Source organism: Urocampus carinirostris, chromosome 13, assembly GCF_059441175.1.
Source record: "Urocampus carinirostris isolate Australia breed hairy pipefish chromosome 13, RoL_Ucar_1.0, whole genome shotgun sequence".
NCBI lineage: Eukaryota > Metazoa > Chordata > Actinopteri > Syngnathiformes > Syngnathidae > Urocampus > Urocampus carinirostris.
In genome coordinates this window covers 26,969,184-26,986,200 of record NC_142361.1, presented here as the reverse complement: position 1 = coordinate 26,986,200, position 17,017 = coordinate 26,969,184, and the positions used below count along the sequence as shown (strand labels likewise).

The 17,017-nt window shown below is 36.3% G+C and overlaps 1 protein-coding gene across 2 annotated transcripts in view; it reads left to right on the top strand.

Moving 5' to 3' along the window:
* LOC148354199 (vinculin-like) overlaps nucleotides 1–16,496 on the top strand; it is a 64,257-nt gene extending 47,761 nt beyond the window's left edge. For both annotated transcript variants that reach the window (XM_088351315.1, XM_088351314.1), the window contains 3 exons: nucleotides 2,062–2,265; nucleotides 9,631–9,735; nucleotides 11,233–16,496. In XM_088351315.1, coding sequence (XP_088207441.1) covers nucleotides 2,062–2,265; nucleotides 9,631–9,735; nucleotides 11,233–11,379 — 456 coding nt within the window. In that variant the 3' untranslated portion in view covers nucleotides 11,380–16,496. The remainder of the gene's footprint in view (nucleotides 1–2,061; nucleotides 2,266–9,630; nucleotides 9,736–11,232) is intronic.
* The last annotated feature ends 521 nt before the right edge of the window (nucleotides 16,497–17,017 follow it).

The window sequence follows — 17,017 nt, the reverse complement described above, 5'->3', positions numbered from 1 at the left end:
GAGTCATGCACCTTAGGCAGCGGTTTGGCGTGGAGAGACAGGAAGCCATAGACCGACGAGATCGACACCAATTGCCTGAGCAGATATCGGACAGATGGGGTCGATACCGGACAGGACGGAACAGACAGGATTGATATGGAAACAGGATATCGAAATTAAACAGGACAAACTAGACGGAAACGAAAACTGGAGAGAATAATAAACAGGACAAAATAAACGGGAACAATACCGGAGAGGAAATACCAACAGGCAACAGGACCGAGTCAGAACCCACGTCTTGCGGGGCAGAGGTTCGTTGACGGACTGACAAACGGAGAGTGAGAACACTGAACTTCAATAGAAGGAAAGCCAATCTGTCAACAAGCCGCAACTGGTGCCACACGGTCGGGCCAATTGGGCGCCATAGCAACTGTGACACTAAAGACTTGAATAGTTAATTTATACATCGATTGTTTAATTGTGAAATTACCTTGCAACCCTAGTAATGATAAAATGTTGCACAATCGATGAATGAATTGCAAAATTAATAACAAAATGATGAATTAGTCTAAAATTAAATAAATTTTTCGATTGACTGTTTGAATACTCAATTGATGGATTAATTAATTGGTTGTATTATTTAAATGGATTATTTTCTAAATACAATTCTTGATTCATTAATTACCGTAGGGTCGTAGGGGCACTATTTCCTGTGGTGTGTCCTGGGCAAGTACATCCCTGTCCAGATCAACAAATATTTCCGCCTGGTTTTGAACTAAAAACTAATTCAAAAGTGTTCCTTATGATCTGGAGTACCTTAAAGACTGTAAAATATTCTAAATAAAATTGGTATGTCATTGCAAAATAGCTACGGGGTACTGTTAATCATTTATGAATGAAACAATACATTTTAGGATTAGGATCAGATTTTCAATTTATGTTCTGTGAAATCCGTTTTTTTTTTCAATGCCACCCTAGCTTTTACAGTAGTTTTAATTTCATGCGCCTTATATTCCAGTGCGCCTTATATAAAGGATGTGGTTTGCAAATGATTATTCTTAAAGGCGGGCCATATAAATAGGTGCGCCTTATAGTCTGTAAAATACGGCAATTGGGTTATTGTATGTTTAGATCATTAGTAATTGCTTAATTAAATTAAAAGTCTTTGAGGTAAAAACAAACAAATCTAAATATATATATATATATATATATATATATATATATATATATATATATAAATTGGCCCTTGTATCCTGAGTGTGTGGTCCTCAAAGACAAAAAGTTTGGGCACTTCTGTACTAAAAGGATGCTTTTCATTAGCATTGGCTGACATTTTCACGACTTTAACACTCCATTTGTATTAACAGAATTATTCTTGGACACCTCCTGTGATTCATAGCCAAAAGTATTGGGACAAGTGACAGTAACTGACAATAGATACTTGAAAATTTTATTTTTGAAGGGATTTCTGGTTCAGTGAAACCAGCAAACTGGTCTAAAAGTAAAATCCTAATCCATTTGTGTTCACGGATCCCTTAATCGCCTGGGTTGGGCACCACATCCTGTGGTGTGTCTTGGGCAAGTATAGCCTGGCGGCTACAATTTACAAAGATTAGTTGTGTCCCTAAGCGCGTCTGTGACACAGTTCTGAGGTCATGGGATCAAATCTAGCTACGAGCTTTCCTGTGTGGAGTTTGCATGTTCTCCCCGTTCCTGCGTGGGTTTCCTCTGGGCACTCAGGTCTCCTCCCACATTCCAAAAACATGCATGTAGGGTTAATTAGCCAGTCCAAATTGTCCCTAAGTGTGAATGAGCGAGTAAGTGGTTTGTCTTTCTGTGCCCTGCGACTGGTTGGCAACCAGTTCAGTGTGTTCCCTGCCCACTGCCTGAAGATACCTGGGATGGGCTCCAGGACCCCCCCCCCCCCCCGACTTACTGAGAATAAGCGTTGCAGATAATGGATGGATAGATGGATAGTTGTGTCCCAATACTTTTGGTCAATAACGGTTTTGTCCATCCCATTCGCCCATGAAATATATTTTTCTGTTCATCTTTTTCCGCTCGCTCCCATCCTGGTTTCAGGGCAATGACATCATCGCGGCTGCCAAGCGGATGGCTTTACTGATGGCCGAGATGTCGAGGTTGGTTCGAGGCGGGAGCGGCAACAAGAGAGCTTTGATCCAATGCGCCAAAGATATCGCAAAAGCATCGGACGAAGTGACCAGACTCGCCAAGGAGGTGGCTAAACAGTGCACGGACCGACGCATCAGGACCAACCTGCTGCAGGTTAGTTTTGACCAGAAGTTCCCGAAAGGAATCAGATAAAGAAAAATACAGTAGACCACTGGGATACGACAGGAATCCATTTTGAGGGGAATTGCTGTATAGCGGGGGATAGAAATGTCAAGTCAAGTCAAGTCATTTTTATTTGTATAGCCCTAAATCACGAAGAGTCTCAAAGGGCTTCACAGATTATTACACTATATTACACAGACTATTTTTTCAGCCGACGAGAAGAGTAGGTTATTCATATGCTATGGAGTAGAAGTGAGTTTTAAGCCTAGACCCAAACATTTCCACTGAGGTTGCAAATCGGATCGTAAATGGTCTGCATTTATGTAGCGCTTTTCAAGTCACTGAAGACTTCCCGAAGTGCTTTTCAATGTGCTTCACACTCACCCATTCACACATACATTTAGATACAGGATACTGGCGTCAGCCATGCGAGGCAACTACATGCTTATCAGGAGCATTAGGGGTTCAGTGTCTTGCCCAGTAGTAATGTCAAGTCAAGTCAAAACGCCCTTAATCACAAGGAGTTTCAAAGGGCTGCACAGAGCACAGATTATTGCAGACTACAGACTATCATTACACCATACCCTGATCTAAAACCTACATGAGGGCAAGGGAAAACTCAAAACCTCAACATGAAGTGAATAAAGAAACCTTGAGAAGGGGCCGCATATGAGGTAATTCCCCTTCTAGGATCACCAGGCTGCAATGGATGTTGCATGAACAAACAATGCAATTGAAAATAGAATAAAAAATAATTTAAGTACAATATAAAAATAAAATCAAAAGGATAACCAGGTTGCAACGTATGTAGCATCAACAAACAATACATACAGAAGATATTGTCAATATGAAATGAAGGTTATTCATAAGCTTCTGTATGTAAGCTAGCTTTTTAAAAATGTGCATGCTGTCTAGCTAACAGTTATAAAGCTAAATTTTGGCCTCCTTTTTAGGTTGCTAGCTAGCTTTTCTTCCCTATCTGGCCATTGAGTTGGCTTTTCACTCTTTTACCAAGCTATCTGGCTCCCTTTTAATTTTCTACCTGTACTTTTTTAGCTAACTAACAAGCTACTCTTTAGCTATTGAGCAAGTTATTTAGCTCATTTACTATTTTAGGAATGCAAATCAAACTGTGTGCCCTTTGCACTAATTACTATAAAAAGTAGCTCTCAGCTTGAAAATGGTTGGAGACCCCTGCTTTAAGATAACTAAACAGTTTAAAATAAGCGGTCTTGGGGGTGTGACTGAAAAAAAGTAATTAGTTACAGTTACTAGTTACTTCAATTATCCCCAAATTACTGACACTCAAATGTAATACATTAATCTGAAAGTAACCGTCTGGTTACAACCCCCTTAAACTGCCTTAAATTAGCCACATAATGAAAAAAATGTGTACACCAACCTGTGGAAGTAGAGAATCTTTCATCTCTTGTGCAATCTTGAGGGCTTGCGAAACCAACAATATGCCGAGACACTCCATATCAATTTTGTCTCTGGGTGTCAAACTACTTCAAGATCTCCTTATCCATTTCTGGGTACATTTTTTTTCTCCATACATGGTGCAATTGCAAAAATAATTTTACAAAAAAGGACCAAATTCCGTATCCCTCTACTGTAAATGTTGTGCTCACGTTTGCCTCATTAATTTACCATTGGCTTTTGTTTTAAGCCTTACCTCCCTCCCCATGCACTGCCTACCATTTGCTACTGGTGATACCCAACCAAATATGTACATATTAGCTGATTCCCTGATTAATGTATTTTAATTTATAGTTGGAAAATTTGCTTGGATGTGAGTGTATACAGTAGGGAGAATAGCTACATCAGGAGAAATTGAGCATGTATTCTGTGCTACAGACGGCAACACCATAATGATATTAAGTTGGAGAGGCGCCTGGCTTTGGCAACATCAAGTGACATATTTCAATTAGCAGCTCATTTTTGGTGTGTCTCCCACGTCGTCGCGATTCAGATTCCAGCTATACCAGAATTCACGAATTCTGGACTGAGATTTTTCAGCTTGAACTGTTGGAAAGTTTCAGATTGTATCGGCGACGTCGGCTCCGTGCGGGGAAGCGGCAGTCAAGCTAGCTTCGGCTGGGACGTGACTCGCCTTCACTCCCCGCAGCCGCTTTCTTTCCTGCTCGTCGACCGTTCGGCTTTTGGTTGACTCTGCGGCGCCGAATCGTCTCTTCGCTCGTTTGAGTGTGCTTCGTCAAGAGCGAGTCGCCATAACGCCAAAAGCGTGTCGCCACAACGTTAAAGATCGGCCATTGTTGACGCTGGCAAACATGGCGGCGCTACTTGTATAGCGACCAACAGTCGGGCAAACTAAGTCCGGCGAAAATAACAACTTGAGACTCAGAGGGCGATTGGGTGATGCGACCAGCGGACGGTGCCGTAAGAGGAACGTGAAATTTTCAAGATGCCGAGCAGAGATAAAGAACTCGAGGAAATTAAAAAGTCACTCGGCTTTTTAATGGATAAAATGGATATCGTCACCAGACAACAAGACACAATTTTGAGTTTAATGGCAGAAATCAAAGACCTAAAAAACGAAAACATGGAGAAAGAAAAGAGGATTATTGCACTAGAAGGACGCGTAGCAGATCTGGAACAGTATACCAGGATAAACGACATCATTATCACCGGTTTGGACATCAAACCTCGGACCTATGCCAAGGCTGTGGCAAATACAAATATTGCAACAGATGCTGATGAGGATTCAGCTGAGCAACAGGTCATTGCTTTTATGAGTAAAAAAGGCATATCCATCAATGCTGAGGACATAGAAGCATGCCACCCATTAACAAGAGGTGACAACCGACCCAAGGCGACCATCGTAAGGTTTGTTAACAGAAAACGGAAACATGAAATCCTTAAGCAAGGAAAAAAACTAAAAGGGACTAATGTTTATTTAAATGAACACTTAAGCAAAAAAAACTCTGACATTGCAAGACAGGCTCGATTTTTGAGGAAAACGAACAAAATACAAGGAACATGGACTTCAAACTGCAGAGTATACATAAAGTTAAACGGCACTCCGGAACAAGCAAAAATATTATGGGTTCGAGAAATGCAGGAGCTGGACAGATTTGCCTGAAGTGTAACAATGGCATCCTGGACTGACAATATGGACACCCTTATTACAGATCACAATAAAAAAATCCATCATAAAATATTAGGCCATGATTTACCGGAACTGAGCATTGTTAATCACACTGACTCCAATAATTCAAGATTAGATGACTTCGATCCTGACCACAAATTCATATCAGCTAGCTCAGACAATTGCAAATATTATACTGGAAATGAATACAATACCTTTGTTAAATCTGAAGACAAATTCTCAATAATACACTTTAACAGTAGAAGTATGTACACAAATTTTGATGACATCACTGAGTACTTACAACAATTTGAGAACCCGTTTAGTGTTATTGCAGTTTCTGAAACGTGGTTCAGTGAGGGAAGGGGTGTCAATTTTGAATTAAATAAATATAATCTGAACTATGTAAATAGAACTAACAAAATAGGAGGTGGAGTAGCTATATATGTGCACAAAAGATTAAAATCGAAAATATTACAAAACATGTCATTTGTCATTGACGATTTACTTGAATGTATTACAATAGAAATTATAAATGAAAAAAGGAAAAATATCATAGTCAGTTGTGTGTATAGAACACCGGGCTCAAATCTGGAAACCTTCACAAACTGGGCTGAAAAAACATATTCAACAATAAGCGCCAAAACACTATTCATTTGTGGAGATTTCAACATCGATCTAATGAATCCAAACAACCATAAAAACATTGATGACTATATTAATATGATGTACAGTATGAGTTTGTACCCAACTATATTAAGGCCTAGTAGACTCACTTCACACAGTGCAACACTCATTGACAATATATTTACAAATAATATGGAATTTACAAATGTCAGCGGGTTACTGGTTTGTGATATTTCTGATCACCTACCAGTATTTACAGTATATGATGAAAAGGTTACTAGACAAGAATCAATTAAGGATTATGTTTACAAACGAGTTAGAACTGAAGCGACTATTATATCACTGTATGATGACTTAGTTAAACAAAACTGGAATGCTATATATGGTACAGATGATGTGGATGGTGCGTTTGACATATTTTTGGAAATATTCACCAACAAGTACAACAAAAATTGCCCAATGAGACAAATTAATATTAAGAATAAATCTGTAAATCATCCATGGATAACTAAGGGTTTACATAATGCTTGTAAGAAAAAAAACTACTTATATAGAAAATTTATTAAACTAAGAACTAAGGAAGCCGAAACCCGGTATAAAACGTATAAAAACAAATTGACAGGAATATTAAGAGCAAGCAAGAAATTATACTATACCAATTTATTACATCATAACAAAAGTAATATCAAAGGTATTTGGGATATATTAAATAGTATAATAAAAGGAAAGAATGTAAGCAATGCATATCCAAACTATTTTATTGATAAGAACAGTGAAAATTATAATTTAAATCAAGTTGTGGAGAATTTCAATAGTTATTTTGTAAATGTTGGACCAGAGCTCGCTGCAAATATCCCAGAGTGCAGTGGTAAACAATTTGAGTCACTAATAAAAATGAACTCCAAGACCATGTTTTTATCTGGGGTTACGGAATCAGAAATCTTAGACGTGGTTAACAACTGTAAAAACAAAACGTCTATGGATTGTTTTGACATCGATATGGTACTAATTAAGCAAATTATAAACAGCATTGTGAAACCATTGACCTACATCTGTAATCTATCATTTCTAACAGGCACATTTCCAAATCAAATGAAAATAGCAAAAGTTATACCAATATACAAAAATGGGAACAAGCACATTTTTACAAACTATAGACCGGTATCTCTGCTTCCTCAGTTCTCTAAAATATTAGAGAGACTTTACAATAATAGACTGGAACAATTTGTAGATAAACATAAATTGATTAATGAAAGTCAATATGGTTTTAGAGCAAACAGATCAGCAACAATGGCAATTATTGATGCAGTAGAAGAAATCACCCACAGTATAGAAAAGAAGAGATACGCAGTCGGGGTATTTATTGACTTAAAAAAAGCATTTGATACCATTAATCATAATATACTATTAAAAAAACTGGAAAGATATGGCATCAGGGGAGTGGCTTTGAAATGGATTCAAAGTTATTTGACGGGGAGGAAGCAATATGTAAAAATGGGAGAGTTTTCATCTGAATATTTGGACATCTGTTGTGGAGTACCACAGGGTTCTATCCTGGGACCAAAGCTATTTAATTTATATATTAACGATATTTTTAATGTTTCAAAACTATTGAAAATAGTAGTATTTGCAGATGACACTAACATTTTCTATTCAAATGATAACTATATGGATTTGGTAACCTGTATTAATCGTGAACTAATTAACCTAAAAGTATGGATGGATATAAATAAATTATCTTTAAATTTAAATAAAACCAAAGTAATATTCTTTGGTAATCGTAAGGCAAATCAAAATTTAGAAGTAAAAATGGATGGTGTCACAATAGACATTGTATCAGAAATTAAGTTTTTAGGGGTCATAATAGACAATAAACTAAGTTGGAAAACACACATCAGACACATACAAACAAAGGTATCTAAAAGCATTTCAATAATTAATAAAACCAAAGTTCTTTTACATTATAATGCATTGTATTTATTATATTGTTCTCTCGTTCTGCCATATTTAACATATGGTGCAGAAGTCTGGGGAAATAATTACAAAAGTTCACTACAGCCCCTTTTTATCCTTCAAAAACGTGCAATAAGAACCATACACAGGGTAGGATATCGGGATCATACCAATATTTTATTCATGCAGTCCAATTTATTGAAACTGGATGATTTAATAAAATTTTTCACTTCACAACTGTTATTTAAAGTCAACAAAAACATAGTGCCAGAAAACATACAAAGATTATTCACTCGGAAAGAGGGAAATTATAACTTGAGGGGCTGTGGTGAATTCAAAATCCCAAAGGTGAGAACCACCAGGAGAAGTATGTGTGTGTCTGTGTGTGGAGTCAGACTTTGGAATAATTTGCAAAATGAAATCAAACAATGTCCAAATATCCATGTGTTCAAATTTAAATACAAAAAAGCATTACTGGCGAAATACAGAGATGAAGAAAATGGGATATGAGGGAGACTGGAAATACTGCACTTCAAACCATGGCTAACTTGTTGTTATTGTGCTATTATCACATCAGAACTGTTATAAATATTGTGTTTATTTTTATTGATATTATCACTGGTGCCGCAGTGACATTATGCGCATTATGACGTTGAGGGATGGGTATTGCGAAGATTAGTGTATAAAATATGTGATTATTGTAACTTATAATTATTGATATCTGACCTATGTAATAAGTATATCCATGAGATTTTGTTGTATTGTACACAAGAGGGAGCTATCTATAAAATGTATTTAATAGGGAAGATAAAGGGGTAGGAAAAATAAGCATCTGCTTCTGACTACCCCTTTTCGAACATTTTGTGGGACATTATTTCGTTGTTGACTCATTGTTTTTGTCCTGTTTTTATTTTTATGTTCGAAATAAAATTTTCATTCATTCATTCATTCATTCATTCAAGTTCAATTTTGTTGGTGATTGGCGATGGTTAAATCAAAATAAAACTAATTTAAAAACTTCCACTTGCGAGGATTGTCATGGCCTTAGAACTTTTCATTGCCTCCTTATTTTTAAACTGAGTCTTAGCCTTCTTCGTTTTTTCTTGATAACCTCAATTTTCGTTTACATGGTTATCAAGTGTTTGCCTCTCCCTATAGCATCACTGCAAGCCTTCGTACCCATAGAAAATAAATACTGTACAAAACCAAAGTATTGTATAGATGACTCATAAAGTCTTTCTGAAACACACGAGAGTCTGAACTAAGTGAAGAAAGATTAAGGCATTGTGGGAGGTAGTTAAGCCATAGCATATCGGTATTGTCAAGATCCTGGGACGGAGGCCAATAACAGACCAGCGTCTTATATGACATCATAGCCGACAAGCTCCTTAGAGACATAACTCGGTATTCATAAGAACACCGCAAGTTTTGTTCACAGTAAGTTCTTGATATGGTACAGTGGTGAAAATGTCATAAAGAGGAGCTGGAAAATAATTCTTAACCATGCTGAAAAGTGAAAATGTTGTAAGGTGGGGTTGCCGTATCCCGGTGGCCTACTTTATGTATCTATGTAGCTGTGGAGAATACCTCCAATAGCAGCAATAGGAAATAAATCACTAAAGGTAAAGCAACAAAAGTAAATACCGTAATTCATTTTTTCCCCCAAGGTTTGTGAACGTATCCCCACCATCAGCACTCAGTTGAAGATCCTCTCCACTGTGAAGGCAACCATGTTGGGGAGAACAAATATTAGCGAAGAGGAGTCGGAGCAGGTAAAATTCGTTAACCTGAGCAAATGATTTAGGTGTTGCTTCATCATATATCAATTTAGATCTTCCGATGCATGTTCTATGGCTGGATCTGGTGAATCAATTTGCATTCTGTTGCTGCTATTTAAGTCAAGTCAAGCTTATTTGTGACGCCCTTAATCGGAAAGAGTCTCAAAGGGCTGCACAGACTGTTACAGACTATTATTACACTATTCCCTGTTCTAAAACCTACATGAGGGCAGTATCTGAAATAGCGTCTGCCCGGACGCCCGTGGCGTGCATCTTTTACGTCAGGCGTACAACTTATAAAACGGCTCCGCCCCAGTGGCCGACAACTTTTTCAAGAAAAAAAAAAAACGTTTTTTTTTTTTTTTTAAATCAAACGTTTGCTTTATTCCGATTTCGAAATCTTCGTTCGGTTTGGAAATTTTGGAATTTTGGTTCGTTTGGCAATTTGCATATTCGGCAGCCAATCAGAAGCCTGCATCGGATAACTTCGTGATTCTGGACTTTCCCAAGTGTTATAAGGTCGTGCATTTGCATATCATTTTCCAAATTAGACGCACAGAGAATACGAGAAAAACGGATAGGTGGTTAGGAATCAAGCCAAAACCTCAGCCCCACAAGCAAGATTCAAAAGAAGCTAACCAAATTGATGACGGTACAAAACGTCAACGTACATTAAAAGTATCGTGGAAAGAGGAGTTCATGTGGGTTGTAGCATACGACGCAATGCAAACATTGCATAAATGAAGATGAGTAAATACAGGTATATACAGATGGCAGATGGAAAACAGCGATGTCATATACATGCAATGAATGTTATAAGTAGATTTATAATAAACTTAATTGTAAAGTGATGTTCTCTTATATATTCTGATTAACAATCCTTAATACTTAGCAACAATGTTTTTTTTTGTGATTAGTCAGTCGTCTTATTGTGTTTCAAGTTGGGAAAAATGGGGCTGGCAACTTTTTGTCATGAATTTCATACACTGATAAGGGCAAGGAAAAATCAAGAACCTAAACATGAGGAGAATAAATAAACCTTGTAATCCCCCTTCCAAGATGACCAGGCTGCAATGGGTAATGCAATACACAGAAAACGCCATGCTTCAAGTAGAGTCGAAACGCCGACAAAAATGAAAAAAAAAAAGAAGTTTATTTGAGAGCGTCTTGGAAATGCACATACTTGCACGCGAATAATGAATGAGCTCACTGAAGCTGTAGTAATGACTCCAACCAGTAGGTTACGGCAGAGTGTAACAAATTCAATCTCCTGCACGTTATACTGCTCCCGAGTGGCTAAGGCGCATACACCAGTTCATCTTCGATTCCTTTTTAGATTGTTTTGCTTCATGAGTTGGCAAAAATGAGAAACTCACATAATTTTTATTGAGTAGAAATGATTATTGTAAACAAGAATAACGTATTAATTTTTAAATTATCATTTCAGACGCTCAAAACCATTACATTTAACTAATTCCTTCTGTTTTGCAGGCCACAGAGATGCTCGTCCACAACGCCCAGAACTTGATGCAGTCGGTAAAGGAGACAGTCCGAGAAGCCGAGGCCGCCTCCATCAAAATCCGTACAGATGCCGGGTTCACCCTCCGCTGGGTGCGCAAAACACCCTGGTACCAGTGAGCGACGTACACTATAAAGAGTAGGATTGAAAAGATTTTTAAAAAAGTAGCAACATAGACGTAGATGATTCTCCATCATCCACTGTAGATGTGCTTCGTTTAAAGCTCTTCCTGTCTCTTTTTTGAGCAGACCCAAGGGAAGGGTTTTTCTTAAAATATATTTTTGGTATGTTGATTGCTGGTAGCTATCTATTTTTTGCATGGAAATGTTTTTCTATTTTCTAAAAGGGCAACACTATTGTGATGGGACTTTTTGTGTTTAACACAGTATTGTTCCTTGATAATGCTGGACTGATCCTGCCGTATGTAGAAATAAATGTATAAATAGAGAAACACCCAGATATATGCCAAATAAATAAAAAAACACAATAAAAAAAGCTGATATCACCTAAATATATGAATAGATGTAATTTGATGTAATTTATTCATATATCTATCCATTTTGCCATTTATTTACTTCGGTATTTCATTTGTCTTTATTTTGTGATTTATTATGCCATTTATTATGTTGTGTATTTTTTTGTGTATTTCATCATAACAATATGTTATTCGAACGAAGGAGCGGGTCAAATTCTCCGAGCTTTTTCGCACAATGTCTTTCTTTTTTCGTTTCTTTAGATGGAGAAATGACACGCCCCCTCATTTAAATAACATGTACTTGAGACACTATATATGAGAAAAAAGATGACAAAAAACACGACAAAATACACTGCAAAATACACGACAAAATACACAACAACATTCTTGACAAAATACACGACAAAAATAAACTAAAAAATGCACAACAAAATACACAAGAAAATACACGATAAAATATATGAAAAATACATGAAAAAATACACTACAAATTAAACTACAAAATGCACAAAAAATACACAATAAAATACACTACAAAATGTATAAAAAATACATAACAAAATACACTACAAATTAAAATACAAAAGACACAACAAAATACACAACAGAATACATGTCAAAATATATGAAAAATACATGACAAAATACACTACAAAATACGCAACAAAATACACTGCAAAATACACTACAAAATACGCAACAACATCCTCGATAAAATACACGACAAAATAGTTCACAAAGTTTTGACAAAACAAATACCGCAACAAACAAAAACAAAATACAAGACAAAATACACTACAAAATAAGCAACAAAATTCTCGACAAAATGCATGACAAAACACACAAGAAAATAATTTTAAAATACTTGACAAACTAGATACAACAAAATATAAGATCAAATACACAGCAAAATATACAGCAAAATATACAAAGACTAATTGAATACAGTACCCTATAAAATACACAGAAATAAATGACAAAATACACAGCAAAATATACAAAACATACAATTAAAAAAAGGAAAACATACAGTACACTATAAAATGCACAAAAAAATACATGACAAAATATGCTACAAAATACACTGCAAAATACACTACAAAATACAAAACAACATCCTATATATACACGTATAAAAAATATATATATATATTAACAAAATATTTGACAAAATAAATACCGCAACAAATAAACAACAAAATACATGACAAAATACACAACAATATATACAACAATATATTTGACAAATAAATGACAAAATACACTATAAAATACACTACAAAATACGTGACAAAATTTACAACAAAATTTATCATGAAAACACAACAAAATACCCAGAAAATGCACAACCAAATATGCAACAAAATACAAGACAAAATACATAACAGACTAATCAACAAAATATATGACAAATAAATGACCAAATACACTACAAAATACACTGCAACATAATTCACAAATATTTGACAAAATAAATCCCGCAATAAACAACAAAATACACAAGTAAATACACTACGAAATTCGCGACAAAATATTTGACAAATAAAATATACTATAAAATGCACTAAATATATGACAAAATATGCACCAAATAAATCACAAAATACACGACCAAATATGTGACCAAATATAAAATAGTTATGACTCATTAGTTTCACCTGTGCCCGCTCGTTTGGCGCCAGCCGCTGCGGGCTTTCTGATTGGTTCCCCGTCCTACTTAAGCTCAGTCCTTTTACTCGCCTGTTGTCAGTCCGTCAGTGAACTTCTGTTTCTACAAGGCAAGCATTTTGACTCTGACTCCCGTCGGTCCCGCTTTTTGCAACCGTTTTCCACCCGTCCGTTCCTGATTTCCCCGTTTGTCTCCGGCTATGACGTGTTTTTTTGACCCCGACCATGTTTTGCTCTCCCGTCCCGGTTTACAAGCCGTTTTTTATCCCGACAACGTTTTGGTCTTCTGTCCCGGCTATCGACCTGTTTTTTCAGTCTTCGACACTTCCGCATTCGGAACACGATCCGATTCTGTGAGCGGCTTGCTTCCCGCTGCCCTTCCTCTTTCTCTCAATAAACTTGTGGTTAACGTTAATCATCTGGGCCCTAATTCTGTTCTGGTCGTGACACAAATGACAAAATACCCTACAAAATACTCAACAAAATGAATAAATAACAAAATATAAGACAAAATACACAATAAAATACATTGAAAAAATAAATACAAAAATAAATAAATGACAAATGTATTCAATGTCATATATTTAAGTATACAGTACTGTTATTTATTTATAAGACATATATTTGTAGGTTTGAATTTATTTCTATATACAGCGGGATCGGTCCTCCGCACTTGATATTATAGGTTTTAGTATTTGGTGTGAGAGGCTTGAAACGGCTCGTGTTTATGTTGACAATTTTCGCTCCCAATTGAAGTATCGGTATCGTGGTATCACCTACTTTGGGCTTATACTTGAACTCCGGAGTCTTCTTAATTCTAAGGTGCTCATAGATGAAATGAGTGATTTTGCTTATTTGTCATTTGGATCATTTTTCATGGGGAATCTTTTTTGAGCGTGAATGCAGGATAGGTGATAAGTGTTTTGGCCTAACGATACCGGTAAGGGATTAAAATACTGCCTCTAGAGAGCGATACCGATTACCAATAACTTTTTGGATAACTCATTGTCGTTTTGAAGCAGGGATGCATGATATCTGTTTTTTCCTACTGATACCGATTAAATCAGCCTCAAAAAACTGATACCGATAACCAAGCGATAACGAGATTCGGTAACGGTTTGATTCACTTTTTTAATTGTGGAATATTTTGTTGATTTAAGCAGAGATGCAAGATCTTTCTTTTTTCCTACGGATACTGATACAATTCTGCCTCTAAAAACCGACACCGATAACCAAGCGATACCAAAATCCGGTAACGGTTTGTTTCGCTTTTTTTAACCGTGGAATATTTTTGGGGTTTTAAGCAGGGATGCATGATATCACTTTTTTCCTACTGATACAGATAAAATCATGACTCAAAAAACTGATACCGATAACCGAGCTATACAGATATCCGGTAACGGTTTGTTTCACTTTTTTTAATCATGGAATATTTGTTTGGTTTTAAGCAGGGATGCATGATATCTGTTTTTTTCCTAGTGATACCAATAAAATCCTGACTCAAAAAACTGATACCGATAACCGAGCGATACCGAAATCCGGTAGCTTTTTCTTTCACTTTTTTAATTGTGGAACATTCGTTGGTTTTAAGCAGGGATGCATGATATCTGTTTTTTCCTACGGATACCGATCAAATCATGCCTCAAAAAACTGATACCAATAACCGAGCTGTACCGAAATCCGGTAACGTTTTATTTCCGATTTTTAATTGTGGAATATTTTGTTGGTTTTAAGCAGGGATGCATGATATCTGTTTTTTCCTACGGATACCAATATAATCCTGCCTCAGAAAACTGATACCGAACACTGAGCGATACTGAAATCCGGTAACTCTTTGTTTCACTTTTTTTAATCATGGGATATTTGTTTGGTTTTAAGCAGGGATGCATGATATCTGTTTTTTTTCCTACTAATACCGATTAAATTCTGCCTCAAAGAACTGATACCGATAACAGAGCGATAGCGAAATCCGGTAACTTCTTGTTTCACTTTTTTAATTGTGGAACATTTTGTTGGTTTTAAGCAGGGATGCATAATATCTGTTTTTTCCTACTGATACCGATCATATTTCTGCCTCAAAAAAAATGATACAGATAACCGAGCAATACCGAAATCCGGTAACCTTTTCTTTCACTTTTTTAATTGTGGAACATTTCATTGGTTTTAAGCAGGGATGCATGATATCTGTTTTTCCTACCGATACAGATAAAATCATGCCTCAACCAACTGATACCGATAACCGAGCGATACTGAAATCCGGTAACTTTTTGTTTGAGTTTTTTTAACTGTAGAATATTTTTTGGGTTTAAGCAGGGATGCACGATGACTATTTTTTCCCACTGAGAACCAATAAAAGCCCTTATCTATGGACCGATACCGATAATTGATAATAAAAAAATATTTTTTTTTTAAAAATTCGATTTTCAATCGTGTATTCTGTTTTTGGTTTTAAGCAGGAATGTGCAATAACTGTTTCTTTTCTGACAACAATCGATAAAATCCTGCCTCTATAGAGCGCTACCAAGATACTGATATCTTTTTCTGTCACTCTTTTTCCAACTCATACAGATAAGGGATCAAATCCTGCCTCGACAGACTGATACCAAAAAATCGGTTGATGCTTTATTAACAAATAAAAAAATAATAAAAACACATAAAAATATTGAATGTGTTATTTTTGTTTACAATTACAATGATATTGTACAGCTCTAGTAAACATGTCTCCAAAATCTAGAGTTTGCGATACTAGCGCTTGACTTAATGAATCAATTCCTATTACATATAAATGATACCAGTGATGGCAAACCCTATAAAAATTACACTATATGTACATATTTTTGGCATCATAAAAGTAATAACTTAAAAGATTCTTTTGGATAGTATCTGCATCTGTCAACTGTCAACCTTAATCCAATGCTCTAAGAGCTGTCAATCATAATTAAATTTGCGATTAATGCAAGTGATTAATTCTCATTTTATTTTTGCAATATTTTGCCGATGTCGTGCCGGTAACTATCTGCCCGAGAATTATCGTGCGTCCCTAGTTGTTAGTCATTGGTTCGGTCTTTATTACTTTGCTAACATATTTCAAATTAAAATGGAATCGGAATGTCCATCCCTATTTAAATGTGAAGTTATTTTGGCTGCTTATTTTGTTTTTATTTTATTTCAAAACCAGAAGCTACATTTTCCATTACTACTATATGCTGTAATCCCCCGCTACTTTGCATTTTCCATTACTACTATATGCTATAATCCCCCGCTACTTTGCATTTTAGTCGGGCCTGGTGGCTCAGTTTTGCATTTCTGTCCACCAAAAAGTGAACTGTACTCATACCGCCGCGTTCCATAATCCTTGATTGCCCATGTCTGAGAAACTGGGTGAGCAAAGCGCATGTTTGTCGAGCGTCTTGGCTCATTTTTGCCGTTATGTCCACCAAACAGTGAACTGCACTCGTACGGCCAGGATCCATAATCCTAGATCTCATATTGCTGGGATAGTGGGCCAGCAAAGGGCATATTTGTCAGGCACAGCAGTTCATTTTATCCGTTCTGTCCACCAAAAAGTGAAATGCACTCGTACGGCCAAATCCATAATCCTAGATCTTTTATTG